The sequence below is a fragment of the Apodemus sylvaticus genome, chromosome 9 (genome assembly GCF_947179515.1).
Source record: "Apodemus sylvaticus chromosome 9, mApoSyl1.1, whole genome shotgun sequence".
NCBI lineage: Eukaryota > Metazoa > Chordata > Mammalia > Rodentia > Muridae > Apodemus > Apodemus sylvaticus.
The window spans coordinates 58,792,415-58,816,151 of record NC_067480.1 but is presented as its reverse complement, the minus strand read 5'-3'; the positions used below and the strand labels follow the sequence as shown (position 1 = coordinate 58,816,151).

Sequence of the window (23,737 nt, the reverse complement as noted above, 5' to 3'; positions counted from 1 at the left end):
GCAGCTCCTTCCACAATGGCTCTTCCAAGCCAAAATAGAGAGCTCTCAAAGGTCCAATCGCTATAAAAGAAGTCTCTAGCTCCTGCTCTACACCCTTGGCCCACTGAACAATGTCAAACATGTCTTTGGGGAAGGTCAGGCTCCAAGCCAAGTCAGCAGGGGCCAAAACCACTTAGCCTTTATTATGGGTAGCTCAAGACATCCCAGCTGGTAGACTGATTCAGTCTTTGCCTGAATCATTGAGCAAAGACCCCAAGACTTCTCCTAAGCAACTTGACTTAAAATAGGCAGGATCTTTCCATTCCTGAATATTCTTAAACTATGGAGGCTTTTAGAAGCACACTCAAACTGCATCTCTGTAGGGCACAGCTAACTGTATCTAAAGAACATAGCTACCCAAGCTTGTATATTTTGCTAACAATTAGGTTTTCTATATACAATAATCAAATATCCCATAACAATTTGGGCTTCCTCGGTTCTGCATTTCAAAGTATTCTGAGGTACTGGGAGGTGTGAGAGACTAAAAAAACACCAAAGACATCAAACACTAATGCTTCAAATGCTACTTATGAAAAATATCTTTGTAGAGATGCGTTAATTAAGACATAAGGAGATTATACTGAGTTGTATAGATATGCCATCAATGTGATCATTTGTCCTTAGAAAAGACAGAAACAGATGCAGGCACACCTAGGAAAAAAGTGATAGAAACACAGACATTCAAAAGAGTTGATATTGGCCTTGAGGACTGGAGTGACACCGTCCACAAGCCCAGAATGCAAGCAGCCAATGAGAAGCTAGAAGAGCAAAGGGCAAGTTATTTCTGGTCTCCAACGGGACCATGGTCCTGCCCAGGCCTTCATTTGGGCTTAGAGATACAGATCACAGACTTCCCCTCTAGTCATTTGGATTTTTGTTAATGTTTTACAGCAACCATAGGGCAAGAATACAGGGAGTACAGAGATGGCAGGGTGGGAGAGAGGGAGGGAGGAAAGGAGGGAAGGAAGGAGGGAGGGAGGAAAGGAGGGAGGGAGGAAGAGAGGGAGGGAGGAAAGGAGGGAGGGAGGAAGGAAGGAAAGGAGGGAGGGAGACCTCAGACTCAGCGTGGCCCTCAGCCCTACAGAGACCAAGACCCTCAATCTCCTTTTGGGACAAGCTGAGCTGCTTCTGTTACTCAACTTACAGTGCAAACTGGCTTTGGCTGAGAAGTCCATCGTGAGCCTGGGCTGTGGCAGGAGCAAAACTGTACTGTTTAAACAAAAAAAAATTTTTTTAAATACAAAAAGATGAGAGCAGGGTCCACATCAGGCTTTTAAATTGCTTAAGACCTCATCCACAAGTCAGAATTTTGTAATGGGCCATATATTTTAACACACTTGTAGCATTATTTACTTGAGGAAAAAAATTGCCATCTTAAAATTAGAACCCCTAATTTCCAAGTACATATTTTATAAAATAAAGACAGTCATTTCAGAGAAGAAAAAAAAATGAGAACAAGTTCAGACAGTATTTCTTTGGATATTCTGGGGGAATAATTGGGCAAATGGGTCTCTTTGTACTACCCCCCAGTCCTGAGTGCTGACAGAACCAGTAAGCCTTTGTCTCAAGGGGAAAAGACAACAAAAACCAGAGCCAGACCTTCCTAAGTGATGCTGAATGCAGAGCATCCTGGGAGTATTTAAACCAAGGAGGACAAGGAGCCGACCTGTGTCCTCATCTTTCAAAAGTCTCTCACTCACAGATGATGTCATCCTAATCTTACTTTAGCCTGTGACTAGATGTTCCTAGGGACATTCTATGCTTCTGCTAATAGTGCCTGCTGAGCTCTGCTCTTAAAATTCCACATCTGTTTAATCTAAAGGAAACTTTTTTTCTTCCGAGACAGAGACAGGGTTTTTCTGTGTAGCCCTGGCTGTCCTGGAACTCACTCGGTAGACCAGGCTGGCCTCGAACTAAGAAATCTGCCTGCCTCTGCCACCCAGGTGCTGCAATTAAAGGCGTGCACCACCACACCTGTCTAAAGGAAACTTCTGATTTGTTATTAAGACTTGAAATATTTAAAGAATTTTAATTGGCATGGCGAAAGTCCTTATTTTGTAGAAGCACTTGGGATATTCCAATACTGCTTGGCTTCTGACCCCAGGACAAGGGACTGAAGTGCATATTTTACATATCAAAGGAGACCTGGCCTCCGGGTTCTCCCAGCACCCCTCAGTCTGTACCTGGCATATCTTGTCCTGAAATCTCCAGCCTAGGGGCTGGCCTGCCCTTCCCCTAGAGGATCTTCCTTATATAATCCATTTTGCTCTCCCGTGCCCCACCCCCCCACTGGAACTCTTTCTTGTCTCCCTCCCCCTCCTCTCCCCTCTCCTTTCCCATGGCTGCTTCCTTTGCCTTCCTTGGGGCTAGTGAACTCACTAACTAGGAGAGCAGACTCCTGATAAACCTACATTTAATATTATCTAATCTGGTTTGATCCAGCTCATTTCACTGGCGGAGATATAACTTATCAAACACATGTATATGGTGCGCAGTGATCAGATCCGTGTCTGGCACACGCCTCACTTCAGATTGATTCCTCCCTCCCTTCCCCCTTTCTTCCCTCTGCTAGCTTTTCTTTTCCTTTCTCCTTCTCCTCTCCCTCTTCTTCCTCCTCCTCTTTCTGTTTGTTTGTTGAAGTGGGTTTTCTCTGTGTAGCCCAGGCTGCCCTGGAACTCCCTCTGTTGATCAGGCTGACAAACTCATAGATCCATTTTCCTCTGTCTCCCAGTGCTGGGATTAAAGGCCTGTGCCATTACCACTAGGTTAAAATGTATTTATTTCTATTTTTTCATTTGTTTTTTACTATATGAATGCTCTGTTTGCATGCACACCTGCATGCCAGAGAGGACATCAGATCCTTTTCTAGGTGATTGTGAGCTACCATGTAGTTGCTGGGAATTAAACTCTCTCACCAGCCCCCTTCTAGTTTTTCAAAGCCACTGGTTTATTGTCCTCAGCCTAGTGGAAATGCTACTTCCTTAAACCCTCAAGTTGCAGACTTGGCTGAGGGAGGGAAGGGACACAGTCCCAAGCGGGGCTCTGCAGGTCCTGAGCAGAGGTACTCTGGCTCCATTGCACTTCCTAGGGTGGTGTGCTTCAGGGACTGTGAAGGATTATGGGTAATCTGAGGACTGAGGTGACTGCTGCTGTCCCTCACAGCTGCCCCTGAGAAACATACCCCAGCAGAATCTGATTCTTTTTCTAACCCCCTCCCCCCACTGCCACCAGATCGGACTTCCCTATGGACTCCATGATGCCTCCACCTACTGCTCCTCCAGCCAAGGACTCAGCATGTAAGAGGCTACAAGTGGACCAAATGCTAACCAGCAGCAGACTCAGGCAAATCCCACCACACCACTCTGCTGTTTGTGTTACAAGCATTCAGATTCTTTTCTTTTGAGTTATACAATTAGTTACCATCCATAATCATCCCACGCTACACAGAGCATTATAAGCACTGTTCCCATCAGTTTTTGCCTTTGTTCCATTAACACATACCTCTCCCTCTCCTCCCTGTCCCCATCGTCCCTTCCTTCCCAACTCTAGAAGCACTCTTCTCCCTACTTTGTGCACTCCCTGTGAGTGAGCCAGTAAGCGCCCGCCACTCTGCGGTTTCACTTCAATGCATGCATGCCCTCTCTTTCATCCAGGATGCAGCAAGAGACAGAAATTTTTTCTTTTTATGCGACTAGTATTTTATTGTGTATGTCTACATATGTATGTACATGCACATGTGTGTATATGTATACATGTGTGTATGTGTACATCTCTCTATATGTGTGTACAGGTACACATACATATATGGGGTATGTGTAAATATGTGGGTGTGCATATATATGTACGTGTACATATATATGGAGTACATATATACATATATATGTACACACACATACATATATATGTACACATACATATATAAACCTTTTCTCATGTGCTATCTGCTAATTGTCCTATTTCTAGCTTGAAAACAAGATATGCCAGTTCTTTCTCCAATCCTTGCTAGCATTTTTTTTTGAACATTTTTACTAAAGCCTGCTATGTTATGGGGTAGAGATGAAATGTCCCCTAAGCCTCTTGTGCTGTGGGCCTGGTTCCCAATGCAAGGACATCTGGAGACAGAGATTTGGAGAAGTGACTAGCTGGATGGAGGTTAAGACAGATGGCCAGGATCTGAGCAGTATCCCAGCCTCCTCTCTGTTTGCTGGACATGGTGACAAGATTAGTGTCTACCACATGGACTAACTTCACGCACAGGAATCTCTGAAACTGAGCCAAAATAAACAATTCCACCTTTGAGTATCTCAAGTATTTTGCTACAGTGAGAAGCTAATGCAAAACCATTCTAAAACCTGGAGCATGGTGCTATCTCATTTACTGGGTATGCTCCCGGTGATGTGGAACAGTTTTTTCATACACTCAAATCATTTATCTTCTTCTGGTGTCTATTCAGAGCATTTATTCACTTCACTGAAATATTTGTTGCTATCTTGTTATTTTGCGGTTGAATTCCTTATATATTCTGGATGCGAAGCCTCTGCTGGAGGGATAGTTGGCAAGACAGTCCTTTCATTCTGGAGACTGTTTTAATTTTGTTTTTTCTTTGTAGTGTCGCTTTTTGGTCTAAGTAAAAGTCCTACTTGTTAAAGAATGGGATATTTTATGTTCCATTATAAGTTGCAGGCTTTTGCAGCTTCTGAAAAGAAACTTTTCTTCAGAAGCATTTTTTTGCAAATATTTGCCATTAGCTTATTCTTTCAATAAGCAGAGATCTTCAATTTAAATGGAGCATATTCTCCTCTTAAATATTATATTTGTTATAAGGACTTTGTCTACAAACTTATTGATTTACATGGATATATGAAAATATATTTGATGGTGGCTTCAACCTCACTATTTAGGCAGTGATGACCATGGCTATGTGATATTGATTTATTTTTACAAACATAAATCTATTTTGCATTTGTGAAGTAAATCTCACTTGATCATGATACAGTATCCACTCTATATGGTACCGTATTTCATTTGCTAGTATATGATTAATATAACACACATATATTAGCAAAAGGAATTTTTTAATAATTCTTGTGATTTGTGTTGGGCTGTGATTGCAGTGAAGTCCAGTGCATGTGTATGCTTGCACATGTACATCAGTGTGACCAACTGAGCTATTTCCCAGCCTCCAAACACCATCGTCCAAGGAAGTTTTAATTTTTTTTATGAAGACCAATTTATCAACTTTCTTGGGATCTGGGCTTCAGGACTAATTTAATATCTTAAAGTTTCTACTTTAAAAGTGCCATTTTAGTTAGCTTCTTTGTATTAGTATTTTAGGGTTTGCATTGAGGATATTAATCTATAATTTCATACAAATGCATAATTTCAGGTAGTAATCCTTTGGAATAAGGTGAATGATTCTTTATTATGTAAAATTCAAACATATTTAAAAAAAATAAAACATAAGACCCCATACTTAACAACTCAGCTCCAACATTTAACAGCGAAGCCCATTTTTGTTAAAGACATAGTTGGGTTTTTAAGAGTCAAGATTTTGAGTCACTATTATGGTAATAATTTATGAAGAATATTTGACTCTTAATTAATCAAGCAGCAGAGAAATGGCTCAGTGGTAAAGGCTAGGACCTGAGTTAGAGCCTGGGTCCCCTGGGGAAGGGAGACTGAGAGAGTCAGCTCCTCAAAGTTGTCTTCTACATGTGCACCATGACACATACGAGACACACACACACACACACACACACACACGCACACACACAAGAGAGGTAAAAGACATTTAACAAATATCTCTTAAAATATTCAGCATTAAGAATGGGAATATGACTGGGTGATGTTCTTGCCAGGGGTAATGTATTTACAGAAGCTACCTGATGTGGCAGAAGGTTCTAGAACTAAAGTTGTCCTGATTTAAAGTTGGGCTGTCCTGCAGCACTGTTTCTGAAGTTATTCTGGAGCAGAAGAGCAGAGAGGACAAGGAAGAAAAAGCTCCAATTTAGAGCCTCTATTGTATCAGAAGCATGTAGCCAGATAAGCTAAATCATCACACCAGGACTGTGAGTCGATATTTCTAGTCTATAGATGATGAAGGGCTCAGGCTAAATGAGCTACTGACTCAGCTCTATTCAGTGAGCAAGTCTGCCTGGGCCGGTGAATCACCTACCAGAACATAAAACTAAGGCCACAGAGTTAGATGCTATCTCTAAAAAGACTATAGAAAGAGCAAATGAAAATCTTCTGGTAGAACATTGGAAACACTTTTCTCCCCCCAAGGTAAAAGGGATAATAAGTATGATCAGAAAGGATTTCAGCGGAGAATGTGAAATCAGCTAATACTATTACTGCTGCAATCCTGCAGCTGAGGACGCTTCCTTGGATAATCACAGCTAACCTAGTTTGGACCCCACTACAAGCAAATTGCTTTCTCTGTGCCTACTTCCTTTCCTATAAGCCACCCCTGGACCCCCTTAGCTTTCTTTCTTCTTAAAAGTAAAATGAGAAGCCAATGACCCTGGCATGAATCCTGGTACAAAGGAACTCAAATGACTATTCAAGGGGAAGGTACAGGAAAAACAAGTCTGTATAGATCCCACAATAGTCTAGGAGGGTTTATTAAAATAGCTCACACTTTTTGGTTTTCTTATGACTTACTTCCATTTCCTCAAAATTGAAGTACAGATGAAGGCTATCAGTTAGTGCATTTGGTACCAAAAGACCTCACCTACAGAGTCTCTGAGAATTATTTTTTCTTTTCTTTTTCTTTGTTTCTTTCTTTGTTTCTTTCTTTGTTTCTTTCTTTCTTTCTTTCTTTCTTTCTCTTTCTTTCTTTCTTTCTTTCTTTCTTTCTTTCTTTCTTTCTTTCTTTCTCTTTCTTTCTTTTCTTTTCTTTTATTTTTTTGCATTTGGTTTTTCGAGACAGGGTTTCTCTGTGTAGTCTGGCTGTCCTGGAACTCACTCTGTAGACCAGGTTGGCTTCAAATGTAGAAATCCATCTGCCTCTGCCTCCCAAGTGTTGGGATTTCAGGGATGTGTCACCACACCCGGCTCTGAGAATTATTAATCTACCTTTCTCTTCTTTTCCTTCCTCCTCTATGTTTTTTGTTGTTGTTTAGTTTTCTTATTTTTGTTTTTTGGCAATAGGGTCTCATGGGTATCCTAGGGACCTTAAATTCTTGAAGTTTCCTCTCCACCTCTGGGATTTCAAGTGTGTGTCACCACATCCCACTGAGTTGACTTCTTTTTACAAGTTAACTTAAAGCTGTAAAGTATAGCAGCAAGATGAAGAGACTCCAATCCCTTTCTTGTATGTAAGGCCTTGGGGAGTCTAGGAAATAGGGGCATTTTCTGGCTACACCAACAGAGATGCTAAGCCTGTTTGTGATCTCTCCGTGTCATAGAACCAGGAAGGTTCCAGGTCAAACCTAACCCTGACTGGTTTCGCAGAGACTTCTCAACTTGAGCATCACAAGAACGCCCCAAAGGCAGCCCGCCCACTTGTTTCATTTCTGCGTGCCTCAACCAGCAGATGGCAACTGAGGTCCTGACAGTGTTGCCTACTCAGCGAGGACACCAATCATTTGGTCCTTAGACATCACTGACAGCACACGGGATGCAGAGAGGCAGCATCTCTACTTTGTAAAAAGAATCCTGGAATGTGATAAAGTTTCCATATGGCTTGGCTTCTTGAGCAGTAGAAAGCAGTGTCTATGGAGTGCCACTCATAATGTTCCTTTCCAGAACCATGTTTACATTTGAAATGAATCCCAGAGCCATCTGCTTACATCCCAAAGGACTGTAACATGGGAACACCAGTTCCTCAGGGGGTGGAGGCAGGAGCATCATTTATACAAACTGTCAGATCAATGACAGGGGCTTCCTTTCACAGTGTAGAACAAACAGAGATTTCTCTTTGCATATTCAAGGTTTATCTTGGGTCTCCTCACAGTGCTCAGCAGAGAAGCCTGTGGAGAAAACTGACACCCACGTTTGTAAGTAGTAAGAGTTTCTGATCTAGAAACCTAATTTTTATCTTTATATTAACTGATCCCTATCTTTCATCACACATAAAATTCAAAATGGATCAAAGACCTTAATTTAAGACCTGAAACACCAAAACTGCTAGAGAGAAATCATCTCACACAGAGAAACCATTTCCAGATGGTTACTGGTAAACCCTTTCTGAGCAGAAATCTAATAGCACAGACCACAGTCCCAGGGACTGGCAAATGGGACTACATGAAATTATAAAGTTTCTCCTTGGCATAGCAACTATCAGCAGAGTAAACACAGAATGGGAGGAAATCTTTGACAGCTATGCTTGAGACAGGGAGCTAATATCTAGAATACACAAAGAACTGAAAAAAGTAAACACCAAAGAATCAAAACTGAGTATCAATAAATGGGCCAATGACCTGAACAGAGTTCTCAAAAGAAGAAATATGGGACTGGAGAGATGGCTCAGAGGTTAAGAGAACTGACTCCCCCTCTAGAGTTTAATTCTCAGCAACCACATAGTGGTTCACAACCATCTGTAATGGGATCTGATGTCCTCTTCTGGTGTCTGAAGACAGCAACAGTGTACTCACATAAAATACATTTTAAAAAACTCTTATAAAAAAACAAGAAATATAGATGACCAATAAACACTTTTAAAATTGTTCAACATTCGGCCAGCAAGAAAATGTAAATCAAAACTACTTTGTGATTCTGTCTCATCCTAGTCAAAATGGTTTATCTAGAAGAAAACAAACATACAACAAATGCTGGGAAAGAGATCTAAAAAGGAACCTCCTTACTCACTGTTGGTGGAAGTGTAATATTCTACACCCACACCCACACCCACACACATACACACACACATACACACACACACACCCTGTTCAGGAGCACTAAATGTGAGAGACGCTTCAGCTTGTGTAATTTTACTTTATTTTATTAATTTTTTTTTTTTGTGGTTTTTCGAGACAGGGTTTCTCTGTGTTGCCATGGCTGTCCTGGAACTCACTCTGTAGACCAGGCTGGCTTCAAATTCATAAATCTGCCTGCCTCTGCCTCTGCCTCCCAAGTGTAGGGATTAAAGGCATGCACCATCACTGCCCTGCGTCTTGTCTAATTATTTCAGAGTAAATATGTGTTTCAATCATGTACATGTCTCTTTTTTTTAAGCACTGGTGATTGTAGTCTGGGTCAAGTTAGCTAGGCAAGTGTGTTCCAGAACTGAGCCAGATGCCCAGGCCTCTAAATAGGATTGTACCTCAATATAACCCCAAATTATACCTCAAAAATGGAGGTGTGTGTGGTATAAGTGAGAATAGCCTCCACAAACTCATGTTTGAATGTTTTGTCTCCAGTTAGTGAAACTGCTTGGGAAAAGTTAGGAAGGGTAGCCTTGTTGGAGTGGGTCTGGCCTTGTTGGAGTGAGTAGGTGTGGTCTTGTTGAAGTGGACTTTGAGGTTTCAAAAGCCCACACCAGGCCACCTCTCTGCCTGCAGATCAGGATGTAAAGCTCTCGACTACCAAGTCAGCATCACCCCTGCCTACTTTTTACCGTGATCATTGACTAATCCTCTGAAACTGTACCTAACCCTCCAAATAAATGCTTGCTTTTATTAGAGTTGTCTTAGTTATGGCATCTCTTCATAGCAATAGAACAGTTACTAAGGCAGATAGGTACCAGGAATAAGGTATTGCTGTGACTGGCCTGGCTATGCTGCTAGTTGGAAAAATACGGAAGGCTCTGGGACTCTGCACTAGAAAAGCAGTAGAGTTCTTTAAGTGGGTTTCATAAGTCATCCTAGCAGGAACATGGAAGACAGTGGTGGACACCCAGCTCACGAGGTTTCAGAGGGGAAGACTATCAGAGACCATTCTTGTGATCATTATGGCTAAAAATGTGGCTGAATTTTGCCTGTATCTGAAAAATCCACCAGTTGTTGAGTTGAGGAGTTTTAGGCTAATATCACTCACGACAGCCTGCTATTGACTGTCTCTGGTTGTTAGTGCTCAGGCTAACATCACGGATAAAGGCCATTTCGTGACAGTCTATTACTGACTGTCTCCGATTGTTAGTGCTCACTCTCATGCAGACCAACAGTGAAAAGTACAAGTGCAGCAAAGAGAAATACAAAATGTACAGGCTGAGGGGAAACGGAGCATCAGATGGCCCAAGGAGTTGAGAAGTTTAAAGCAAAACCTGGTTCTAAATGGAATAAAAGGGGGTGGTGACTTTAGGGCAAGACCCTACCTCACTAGTCCTGCAACTGATTAAAGGAAAAGGCCGGGGAGATTTCCTAGGTCTAAACAATATTTATGCAACAAAGTTTATGCAAAAGTAATTCAAGGAGGAAGCCAGGTCCCAGTCCCTGCAGATCTTGGCAGCTTCAGCCATTTGGTTCTGGATTATAGTCAAGAACAATACGGGAAAGGCATTATGGAATCTTCTTCCAGGGTTAAGGAAAAGCCCTGAGACCAGGCCTCTTACAGCAGAGTCTCGGCACGGAGGCCTGAAGAGCCCATTGCACGATGCTGGAAACGAAGCCTGGATTGTGTTAGAGATTCCAAGATGCTGGAGACGTCAAGAAGGGCTGCAGGCGGAGTGTGGAACCAGCCTGACAGGTGTTCTGCGGAAATGAAAGCAACGCTGTAGTTTATGTGGGATGGTTAAGGCAGTCCACTGCTAAATATCCACTACATTCAAATTAACCATCATAGATTGATGCAACTTCAAAACACCATTCCCCAAAGCCACAAGATGAAGACCATGGTAATGCCTGAACAACAGAAAATCCATATTTACTCCTTTCAGCTCTGCTAGAAAAAATAACTTAGACATACAGCTCTCACCACTAAAAATAGTTAAGATTTGAATGACAAATTGACAAATTGTCCGAGGATTTTCAATGTATGTAGGCATACCTATAGCAGGGTGCAGACTAGCAGTTAATGACCAGTATCCTCCTCAACAGTCCTCATTATTTTTATTTTATTATGCAATTTTTTTAAAAAAAAAAGTTTGTCATGAATGGTGATGCACACTTGAACTGCAGCATTAACAAGGTAGAGAAAGGCAAATTTCTATGATTTGTAGGCCAGCATGGTCTACAGAGTGAGTTTCAGGCCAGTTGGGGCTACATAGTAAAACCCTTTCTCTTTGTCAGTCTGTCACACTCACACACACACACTCACACACACACACACACTCACACACATCCCTATAGAATCTCACCGTTATATTTGTACGTGGATAACTTGCTGGAGTTGGCTCTCTCCATGGGGAGAACTAAGTGGGTTCCAGGGGCTGAACCCAGATTCTCAGGCCCGGTGGTCACTCCCTTTCCTCACTGAGCCACTCCATTAGCGCTCTACCTTATCGAGACAGGTCTCTAACTGAACTTGGAACTCGCTGATTTGTCCAGACTGGCTGGCCAATGAGCTCCAGGGATCCCCCTGTCTCCGTCTCCTGCCTCGCAAGCACCAGGGTTATAGGCATGCATTGCCATGTCTAGCTTCTCTGTGTGTTGCACACACAGACACTCACACGTCTAAGTGCATACGTCTAAACTCATCTTCACACTTGTAAGGCAAGAACTTTACCCACTGAGCAATCTCATCTTCTGGCTCTCATTCTTAAAACTGACTTTTTTTGGCCTGTGTAATAACATATATAATATCTGTATAGAAAGATAAATATTTACTCATATTTAGGGATGCTGGCTAAAAATACAAGAAACATGCCCCCCAAGAAATAGCCTATCTCATTTGATTCCTTCTGTCCAATTCTGTAAGTGTTTGAATTTATGTAAAATTCCCAAATTATTGTCACTTGGAAACCTGGAATTATACAAGTCTCTCAGTTGCTTCTAGATGCCCTTGAGAAGTTAGGTTTATTGACTAACACAATTTCTACCAAACTTCAGAAAAACTTGTTAACTAGAACCCAAGGCTTCTACTGCCAAGAGCCTTTACTCTGATTAACTGCAAAGTAACCTATACATTTGCATACAATGCCTAAGTGTTTTTCATTCTTTCTATGCTAGAACCTGAGCGCCTAGGATTATATCCAGTTAGCACATGAAAAAGGTAGAGTCCGGAAGAGTCCTGAAAACAGACTATGAACCATGAAGTGTCCACAGAGATGTATGTGAAAAACTACACAATGCCAAGTTGTGAACTGTCAGCTTTTCCTGGAGCCCAGGACATCCTGTGTTCCTGCGCTGCCTTCTCTAGGGCCAGGTGAACAAGATGAGTGTAAAAGTTTCTTTTCCGAGACAGCATGGCAGAGTATGAAAACCAGTAAACAAATGTGCTTTGTACCAAATGTGCTTATTCACCAAATTTATTTTTAAACATTCAGAACACCAGATTATGACAAATTAAAAACAAAAGCACCAAAAATCGCTACACGTTAATACCTGAGCGGAGACTGAAGGCAAATATTCACATAATAAAACTACGTCGTAATGCTGAAACACAGGTAAAAAAATTCACGACACTCTACAAATAGAATAAGTAGCACTTTCCCCCAAATCACATCCAGTTAAATGTAACAGTGTTAATTATACCATACCAAAAATACACAGGGAATGACATGCACATGTATCTAGCGCACTGCACACGGCACACCGCACTGGAGATGAGCATGCATGCTGAGACAGGGGGATGGCGCTGACACTGTTGTCAGCGGTCACATCAGGACAGGCTTCCTGCCTGTTACTACTCTACACTTTATGAATGAGAACATAACCAGTGTACAAATAAACGATCACTGTACACAGTCTCCCTCAGCAGCTACGAGGAGTATGTGCTCTAAACGCTAAACCGCAAGGTAGAAACTGACCTCATTATACAACCACTGCCTGCACAATTTCTTTGTCAATCTGACCGGGCTTTAAAAAAAGATGTATTGTTATTTCTACATATTTTTAAGAGACTCTTATTTAAATATAAAATTGTAATTGTATTGGAGGTAAACTAGGAGGAAATACATTGAGTTTATGCTCAAAAGTAACGCGTAAAAATAAACAACAGACTGAGTACCCAGAAATGTGGGCATCTTTGGACAAAGAATGTGATTATCCTATAAACTGATTTGGACTTTAATGGAAATTATACCCATTATTTTAAATAAATACATAAAAATATAAAACTTTATATTTAATTAAAAACAGAGGAGCTAATTCTCCCTTGATACCATAAAAATAATGAGGCAGTAAAAAGAAGGAGGAGAATGAAATAGTAATGCTTAAAAAAAAAAAACCATCCATTTGAATTTGATCATGGGGAAATCATTACTATAAATCTAATAACCTTTATTTGAAAATATAAATGCATGTCAATCTGCTACAACACTGACTACAAGTCTCAGAAGGAACTCACATCTTTGATAAGATTATTATCAATAAGACAAAGATACATTTCAGTGATTAATTTTTCCATATTCAGCAAGTTTAGAAACAGAAGTGCCCTGACTATCCTTAAAATATTTCCCCCCAGAAACTTTAGCCAAATCTGATTTCTCACATATATTCAGACTAATTCAATTTTAAATTAAAGTAAAAAAATCAAACAACAAAGATCTCTGGAAATTAAGGGCGAGTGGCCTTGGGAGCAGCAACTACGAGATACTAAAGTAAGTGTGGGTCAATTGGTACTTAAAACTTTTATTTCCACAACTTGAAAGAAAGGGATTTCAGACAACCCCAAGAAGGCCGCCTGTAGTAAAACACAGTTACAAGATCGCAGGGCACTGCGTTGTCATTTTAAGGCACAGTCTATTTTATCCCAAATAAGTTTGATGTCACAGTGATGGGGTATATTTGGTTTTGGTTTATCTTGAGCATGTTGCTACATTTATAGTTAGTAAGTTTAGTGAGTTTAAGAAACCACAGCATCACTTCAAAATGATACAAGTCAGTGCCTATTTTTAAAAAATATAAGTATATAGCTCAACTTCCTAATTTATTCATAATGAAAATGAAGATTTCTCTCCCAACCACACAGCAGGGGAGGAGGAGATTTGTACAAGAATTCTTACAAACCTCTGCCTCGATGCACAGAGCCTGGTTATGTTAAGAACAGGCATCTCCCACTTAGGCTAAGACATTGTACACAGAAGACAAGCTCCGTCCAGAGGACAGGGCATCCTGAAGCCAGCTCTCATAAACTACCTTTCTTCTAATTTATCCACAGTCCCCAACAGTTACTTAGATAACCATCATTTGATCAAGACCAAATATTTCAATATCTGGCTTTCTATGCTGTCTCTTCACTTATTTATGAAAATGTAGCAACATTACAGTACTGGAGGGCAAAGAAGCAGCAGAAGATGCTAAGCAAAACTAAAATGAAACACTGCAATTTCCATGCCGTTCCTCTAAGGAGGAACTAGAGTTCACGTGACTCCACTGTGGCGTCTGCACCAGTTACAGTTCTAGTTTTATCTAACACCATATCAATGCCAGGGTTTTTCATTAACAACTGCATTTCAGAGTATTTGGCACAAGACATGCATGCTAAATGGTTGGTTTTATCATACTATGTTAGGTTCTGATGGATAAACATGAGGGACTGAAGAGAGATATATAGAAAGCAAAAGAAACCTCACAGGGCAAGTTTTCAACTGTATAAACAGACATCTACAACAAAAAGGGATTGTGCCAAACGACTGATTTTTTTTTTTTTTTTTTTTTTTTTTTTTTTTTTTTTTTTTTTTTTACACCACAAAAGAAGCCAAAGTCAGATTACTACAAATGATTACCTCAATTAACTGCTAAAAGATTACCACTGAGTGGATCCATCAGCAATGTCAGGAAACCAGATACAAAAGAACACAGAATGCACTGTTCTAAATCTTTGAAAATTTTCAAAGAAAAACAGAGTATGGAACATGTTTTCATGATATCCACATTTATTGTGAGTCCTAGATGAAAAATACTGAAAAGATTACTTTTTTTTTAACCCCAAATTACTAAGAAAAGTTCATTGGCACAAATATCCAGAGGTATATTACAGTTTCATTTAGCTTTGGTGGTAAAGTATGTTGCCAACCTTGAGAATACTTAGTTTTCAATACAGATTACCCTAAAAAGAATTTAAATGTATCTTTTTTTTCCTAAAAAAGGGATGTAAAAAGTCCAATATGAAACAGAAAAAGTACACATGAAATACAAAATACACTGTCTGCCCAGCTCTAGAGCAGTTAGTACTCTAGTTAGTGCTACCTGGTGTCTACAAACTTTTATCATAGTAACATCATTACCTTACAAATACTAAAAATAAAAACATTTAAAATAGCACATGAACTTTACAAAATGGCTCTCCATAGGCTTCTTAGACTAAGATTAGAATTCAGATATGCAAAGCTTACATAACATGCTAGCTAAACACCAGAGGATATAGTTTCCCACTGATGCTCAAATCAACAATGTACAGGATGATTACAGGTTGATTCTGACTCAAGATACCAATCTTACATCAAGTCATCAGAGATTAACTGGTCTCTTAGTATATATGTTTTTTGACGACGTAACAAGCCAAGCACTTAAGAAAAAAAAAAACTGTTCTTGATTTTAAAATTATTATTCACACACATTGATCACGTTGTAGCTTAGATGGCATTGCCAACTCTGAGACACATGGTCACCCTTGCTGCACTGCCACATTTACAGTATTAACAGAGTAACAGCATGTCTATCATTAGCATTTCCAAATCTTACTCTGTTCTCACAACCAAGTTACCAACATATACAATTCTGTTTTTATTTATTCGCAGTATGTTTTCACAATTGCAGAAGTTTAAGCATTTATAGCACATTTGGACTGCTGATCTGACTTCCATTTCCTATCATCCTCTGAAGTTAGGAATGTGTGGGGACTAGAACTTTCACATGTCCTCACACACCAGTAAGCCTTATGTTGAAAGAGTAGATAGTCACAGAATTATGCTTCCTGTTCAGCTCTCAACCTTACAGTTTGCAGAGTGAGTCCTAGAATTCCTTTACCTGGTAAGGAAGCTTTCCTGGAAGCAATGTCTTAAACACAGGAACTCTGATGGTTCCCTTTACTCTGGCAAACTCCCCAAGTGGACTGTGACCCTCAACAAACTTCCTAGTCTTGTTTCCTATGATATACAAATTCACAAATCTTCCACACGGATGAAAAACAATCAACAAAAACATAGCTATCCAAGGTCATTGACAGGCTTTTAGATTTTTTCCCAAATGATTTTTTAGAACCACTTCCTATATATTCAAATACAGCATTCTAAAAGTTTGCACCAAACCAAATAATGCAGGGCAATACCCTGATTCAGACCTGCCTAAGGAAAGACATGAGGCACCAGATGTATCCCATGATTATGGAATCAACTGTTCTAGTTTACCTCAGGATATTTGTGGGTCCTCACCTCTTGTGTGTGTGTACCCGTGTGTATACATGAAGGTACAGGGGGAGGGCAGAGGTCAATGCTGGGTGGGGTCACCCTTTCCACTTTATTCTTTGACACAGGATCTCCACCAAGCCTGAAGCTTGGTCATAAGGCCAGGCTGGCTGACCAGCAAGCCCTGAAGCTCTATCTGATCCACCGCCCCAGTGCTAGGATTATGGGCATGCACTAGTTAGCCAGTCTCTCACGCGGATTCTGGCAGTCTCCACTTGGGTCCTCATGCCTGTACCGCAGGCACATGGCTGTCTGAGCCGTCTCTCCAGGCTGACCTCCCAGGTGCAGCTTCCCCCTGCAGCTTTCAAGAACTAAAATCCAAGCTCTGCTTCCCTCCACTCCAGCATCCTCCGCAGAAATGAACACATTATGCTCTAAGTGAAAAGAGGAATGGGCTAAAGAAAGGACTTGATAATGAATAAGACAATAAGCCTTGGGTGAGTCTGTGAGCACTGTGAAAACATGTCATGTTAACATGTGTGATAATTATAAAGATACTATTGTAGATCACTCAATAAAAAGTGTCCCTTCATAGACATCTGAAATTACATAACTAAAATATAAAAAGATTTAAAACACCAATCAATACATGATCAATAAAGGTATAGGGCAGCATCAGTGCTATCATTGAGAACTCCTCAAAAATCAGTGTTCATCAAGCGTAAGTGGTTTCTTTACAAGTTTTCATTATAGTGATAACCAAGAAAAGAGTAAAATTTACTTAATTTTGGCATGAAATTAATCCAGACAAACTATTACTCAATAGTAGAGAATATAACATACACAGGCTCCAGATTCAATTCCTGGTACGCTCACACACAGACACACAATTGCAATAGCAATTTCTATCTATTTATCAGGTCCAGGGGCTGGAGAGAAGGCTTAGTTCAGAGTGCTTGCTGTTCTGGAGGATTTGAGTTTGGTTCCTAGCACTGACATCCAGCAACTCACAACCCACCTGTAGCTACCCTCTGTTGGCCACAATGAGCACCTGCACACACAAAAGAATCTTCAAAAAAATTATCAGGTCTAAATTATAATAGCAATAATCTATGAGGGCATTTAAAATTACTTAGCACTCAATAATCAGACAGATTAACTGTCTGATATACACCCAATCTATTTATAAGCAAGAACCCAGTTGTTAAATAAGTACATTTACCCCAAAACTCAATTTCTTAAAAAAAAAAATGACAACAGTAGAACTCAAAAAATGTGCTGTATTAATCTCTAACATAACTAATATCCATGTAAACATGATAGGTAAAAGTATGTGATGTTTCCATGAGATAATTTCCTGATCAGAGTCTACCTAGCTTTCTGTGTCTAAATGCTTGATGACGACTCTATCAAAGCATGCCCATCTGTGTTTATGTGTACGTGTGGATCTGTGAGTATGTGTGGCAAATGGCTGAAGACCCACACTAATATTATTTGAAATATTTTTCTGGCATAAATAAGACTTTAAGGGCTTAGGGAATTAGCTCTTTCAGACAAAAATATTGTTGTGAGAATTAATGTGCTTTAATAACAATTACTCATGAGTAAGAAATCAAGCTTGATACATCTTATCCATGAACAGTATTGGATAAGCAGGGAGACTTTAGATCTCATAAATAAATAATCATGGCTCTCAAAAAGTCTAACACCAAATTTTGGAAAGTTCTTTCTATGTGTAGATGTATGCTCAAGTTCAGAAAGTTAAAGTGTTCAGTTGCCACTAAGTTGAGACACGTCTATAGTATCACTGATAGAATGAAAGACAGATGTGCAGAAAGGTCACACATTTCCAGCAAAATCAGAGCAGATACATCCCTACTTAGATAAAACATGTTGTGCCACGAGAAAATCATAATTATACAATGGACTCACTCTCAGGTACTCAATAAACACTACAGTATAGTTTATTCCTTTTGACAATCTTCTAAAATAAGAGATTAAAGGGTCTGCCATGTCTAGTACAACAGCTTTCCTTTAAAAGTCTTAATAAGTGAAAATATAAATACTTAACAAGCATGATGCCAGTCAGACAGCGACAGAATCATACAAACTAACTTCTGTGGTAATAACTTAACTCTCTGACTAACGCCGAAGAAGGAAAGATCCAGGCTGAGGTGGGCGTAGCCCTCTGGTTGGCAGTAGTAGCTGAGAGGCTGTGACACCTGGAGGGTGTAACAGCTGATAAAACAAAGCTGATTCTCTTCGGACCGTTCCTGGGTACCGAGAAGGACATCAGTTCACAAGTACAACTGTGAATTCGCTAACACTGGAGGACTTCATGAGAAAGGCTTACAGGCATTTACAGAACACACGTCTCAGTGAAGGGTTCTACGACACAGGTCTGACTCAGCTTGAGTTTACTCTAACTGAGGGCAAAGAGCAACTATATTCTTCAAGCTACTGACCTTCCTATTTTTCTGTAGCTAAGAATGAACTATAATTGGAAATGAAATCAAATGTTACCCCCGCTCCCCCCCATGGCAAAACTGTAGTCTCAGAGGCACCTCTACAAACCAAGATTCTCATCTTAATGAGTGATGTGGTGTGCCGTCTCTTCAGGCAGTGCTCGCATTTTCAGTACTAATGCAGGAACGGCTGCCCACTCCTCCTCTATTAGTACATAGCTCTGTACATCAGGTGCAATGTTGTATTTATGCTGAGACCCTTCCTCCGCAGTAGACAAACAAATGATGCAAACCCGGAGTTGTCTCAGTCTCTGGTGTTCTCCCTTTAATAACCTTCCGCTGCTGCAGGCACTTCTGGCAGCCACTGGGGCAAGGATTTAAGTCAGGGGCAGAGACGACTGTGCCAATGCAGGCTCTGCAAGAACATTCTTGTGATAATAGGACTTTTGAAATCTCTTCCATGCTTCTCATCTTCATCACGTACACACAGTAAGACTCATATTTGAAGGCTCATGAAAACGTCACTGTTTTGAATCTGAATTGCAGCGGTTAACATAAAGCCTCCCTTTAGTCTGAGGTTCTTCTTCACAGGTGTAAGAAGATGGATCTAACGTTGCCCACCATGGCTGCCAAAAACTGACCACTCTCCTCCATGACTATTTTACTTCTGAGAAAACAATGGCCACTTTTAACAATCTTTTAAGACTTAGCTTTGAATATGAAAATTATAACAGATATAAAACCCACTTTTCAAAACAAAGTCTGATGAAACTAGGGTAAGTCTCACTTATATTGCACACAGCACTGCATCTACAGGTCTGCAGAAGGTCCCTGGGACGGCCAATGAAAGCTAGTTGGTATGTACAGGAGTCCTTAAGACAGGCCACCATATCCCTTCACTAATTCCTCAGATATGACAAGTACACAGACTACACCACAGACTGAAACCATGCCCCAACTACTACCCTCAAGCATTACAAAACTAATTTCCTATTTTCAATACTGTAAAAATAGACTTGTCTTCTCTAGAGGATCTCACTGCTCCTGGCGGAGGAGCTGCATGTTCACTGTGTCACTGGTCCGAAAGACATGAACCGTTCTCCTCCTTTAAGTCCAGTCTCACATAAAGTTGCATAACGCATGGAATACAAGAGGAATGATCACAAAACACGGGACCCTGTATAAGTGGGAGGAGCCAAAAGCAATCACACCAACAGCCAGAGGAAGTGGGAACTGGGAGGCGGTCTTCAGCAATTTACTGTAAAGAGATGGAGAAATATGCATTATTAGACAAATTACTTTGTGAGCCAAAATGAAATATGTAAACTTTGAATATAGCTTTGGAAAGGTAACACTGTAAGAAGTGACATTTGCTTGTACTTATTTAAATGCTATTTATTTACTTGTTTTTTTTTTAAAGATTTATTTATTTATTATATATTAGTACACTCTAGCTGTCTTTAGACACCCCAGAAGAGGACATCCGATCTCATTACGGATGACTGTGAGCCACCATGTGGTGGCTGGGATTTGAACTCAGAACCTTTGGAAGAGCAGTCAGTGCTCTTAACCACTGAGCCATCTCTCCAGCCCCTATTTATGTGTTTTTAGTTTTCTGGTCATCCTCTTTTTTCTTGGTGTTTGTTTGAGACAGCCTCTCACTATACAGCCTTAGCTGGCCTGAGACTGGCTTTGGTGACCAAGCTGGCCTCACACTCAGGGGCCTTCTGCTCCGCCTCCCAAGTGCTGGGATTAAAGTTGAGTACCATTATGCTCGGCTCTTACTTTTGGTTTTCTGAGATAAGGTTTGGTGACATAGAATAAAACACAAGCTGGCTCTGAGCTGATGACCTGCCTTGTCTTCTGAATGCTGGGATGACAGGAGTGGGCCAAACCATCTGGCTTCTAAGTGATTTTAAATGATGGGATTTTTTTTTTTTTTTTTTTAATGAACTGGGGAAAAAAAAACCTGTCCATAATTTTACAAGGCTCAATAAAAACATGTTTTAAACAGAAAAAGGAAATACATTTCTATTCAGAGACCAGCCATATGCTTAGTCTCTCCTTAACAAAACAGAAAAATACCAGCTGGTATTTTCACAATTTACATCTAAAAACTTATCCTAGCATAATAGTGTTCTTGAACACATAGCTACAAAAATGCTTAGTTTAATCCTACTTAAACCAGCAAAATTACATTTTAAAAAAGGAAGAAAAAAACCCCAAACAAACATCACAACAGAAAACAAACATTTCCAAGAAAAGGAATATCAGGGAAAAGCCTTGGATTTTACTGGGAAAACGGAGAAACTGAGGTGAAGAGAGGGGTAAGTCGACGCACAGAGGCATTAAGTTGCCAAGTCAAGATCTGCTCTCATTTCTCTATATAACTTATTTATTTGAGACTGGGCCAATGTAGCCCCGGCTGGCCACCGACTCTGAGGGTAACCTTGGCTACTGGTTTTACCTCCCATATGCTCAGACCACAGGCAGGTAGGAGCACCTCTGCGTCCACCTTAGCCTAGTCCTAGGACAGCGGCATGTGGCTTAGAACTTGGAGGCCTCCCAGAGCAAAGGCTCAGTCAAAACGATCAAGTGCTGTCACGAAGCATGGCAAACACAGACACAAGCATAAAAGGCCAAGGACACACTGAGCCCTCAAGCGCACACTGAGTCCTCAAGCGCACACCGAGTCCTCAAGCTCACACTGAGTCCTCAAGCGCACACTGAGTCCTCAAGCGCACACTGAGTCCTCAAGCGCACACCGAGTCCTCAAGCTCACACCGAGCCCTCAAGCGCACACTGAGCCCTCAAGCGCACACTGAGCCCTCTTGTACTTATTACTCAGCTGATGCAAAGGTCAGTCTTAGCTACAGCTCAATCTACTTAACATTACTCCTATCTTTTGGAAAGTTAAATCTTAGACATCATAGTTAAATTTTAAAAGAAAAAAAAACCATTATTTTTCTAACAAAACTCCTACTCTTTAGTAAATAAGCATAATATATTTGCATATACATGACAGTCACCTATGGCTTTACTTTTACTAAGAGTCAAGTTAAATATAAATAAAGAGTATGTTTCCAGAAATAAAGTGATGATGTTCAGTGACACATGGAAGAAGTAACTTAAACCACTCTACCTTGACTTTATTGAAACCGTGTGAGTGTTCCCGAGAATCGCTATAGCTGGAATAAGGAGAAATGCCAGGGGTTTGCATGGGTCAGGACTAAGTTTAAAATAATACCTAGGATAGAAATAAAACATGTATCAACAAAGCAGAACGGATGGCTTTAAATGGTCAGAATCAAATTAATTAATTTTCAAAATGTTCCAGTAACAATAGGGTCCCGAGAGCCTAGACTGCCCACGAAGCCGCTGGTGACAATTCTTGCTCTAGAGCGTCCCTGGACTAGAGACTTTACACCTGGCACTACACTCAGAAGTCCATGAGGAATAAAGACACCCAGTGCGGAAAGTACTCAAAACTGACTAAAAGGCTCACACAGCTCTGGAAAACAAATGACTTAAAACACATAAAGATGTCCTTATACCAAAACAGAATATGGAGGTGCAAGTACAGTAACTTCTCATTAGTTTTTAAATTTCATAATAATCATTGCAGTCATTTACAGTAAGAATCCCATAGCCTTTGAGATCCTGACTTTTTCCTCAATTCTGACTAAATTTGAACAAAATCCTGGATCCTGACTAAAATACAAACAAAAGGATCCCAACATCTGGTAACCTTTGATTTTTGTCTCCTGAGTTTTGATTTTTACCATTTTTCAACCCGGTGTGAGAGGGACCAGAAATTCCAACCACAAACGAGCCAAGCAGCCTGTGACAACAGAAGGGCACAGGAGAAAGCCACCATCCTTGCAAGCTTTGGCTGCAGTCAGGGGTTATAATGACAGCGACCCCTAAAGTACACCACAACTATAACTCCAGCTCCAGAGGATCCGTTGCCCTCAAAATGCATCTGCACTCATGTGGACACATGCACACACAAACATATGCCTAAAGTTAAAAATAAGAAAAATAAACCTTCAAAAAGATATAAAAATCAAAAATATATATGATGAATGTTGAAATCTATAAATTTCACAAAGTAAATGCCATTGGATATTAAAGAAAACATTGATCCAGGTACAATGATGACATCCACACTCCCTCATTAAAAGCTTAATCATCCACACACTCCTCCCTCAAATTTCAGATTTAACTACTTCAAATATCAAGTGTACTTAACAGGTACACATATTCTATCTACCACCTGTGAAATATACATTCTTGTAGCCTACAGCGCTTTATCTAGGAATAACTCATATTATAGGGCCTTAAAGCAAGTCTTAATTTTAAAACACTAAAATAATTTTTATATCTTACCAAATCATAACAGAATAAAATTATCAATAAGCAAAAGAAACTTCAGAATTGATATTAGCACATCAACTTCAATAATATACTTTTGAATAATCAGTGATGCTGATTTCCTTAATCAAGGGAAATTGAAAAATTTGTAGAATCAAATGAAAATGAAACAGCACTTATCAGAAGCTTTAGAATAAGGTAAGAGAATTCAACAGGGAAGTTAATAGCTATAGGGACCTAGATTTAAAGAAAGAAAAACAGATCTCAAATAACCTAATGATGCATTCAAAGATCTTTGAAAAATGGAACAAATTAAACACTAAGTTAATAGACAGATGAACACTAAAACAGAAATTAATGAAATGGAAACTAAGGAAGGGTAAAGGGGACAAAAGATTGATGAAATCAACAGTAGGTTCTCTGAAATGGTAAACAACACTGGCAAACCCTTAGCCACACTAACCACAACAAC

The 23,737-nt window shown here is 40.1% G+C and overlaps 1 protein-coding gene across 1 annotated transcript in view; it reads right to left on the bottom strand.

Moving 5' to 3' along the window:
• Positions 1 to 14,722: 14,722 nt before the first annotated feature.
• The window catches only part of Pgap1 (post-GPI attachment to proteins inositol deacylase 1), a 65,848-nt gene continuing 56,833 nt past the window's right edge, over positions 14,723 to 23,737 (bottom strand). Inside the window, exons 26-27 of the mRNA XM_052192936.1 lie at positions 22,034 to 22,138; positions 14,723 to 20,149 (exon numbers count right to left, since the gene is read on the bottom strand). Coding sequence (XP_052048896.1) covers positions 20,011 to 20,149; positions 22,034 to 22,138 — 244 coding nt within the window. The 3' untranslated portion in view covers positions 14,723 to 20,010. The remainder of the gene's footprint in view (positions 20,150 to 22,033; positions 22,139 to 23,737) is intronic.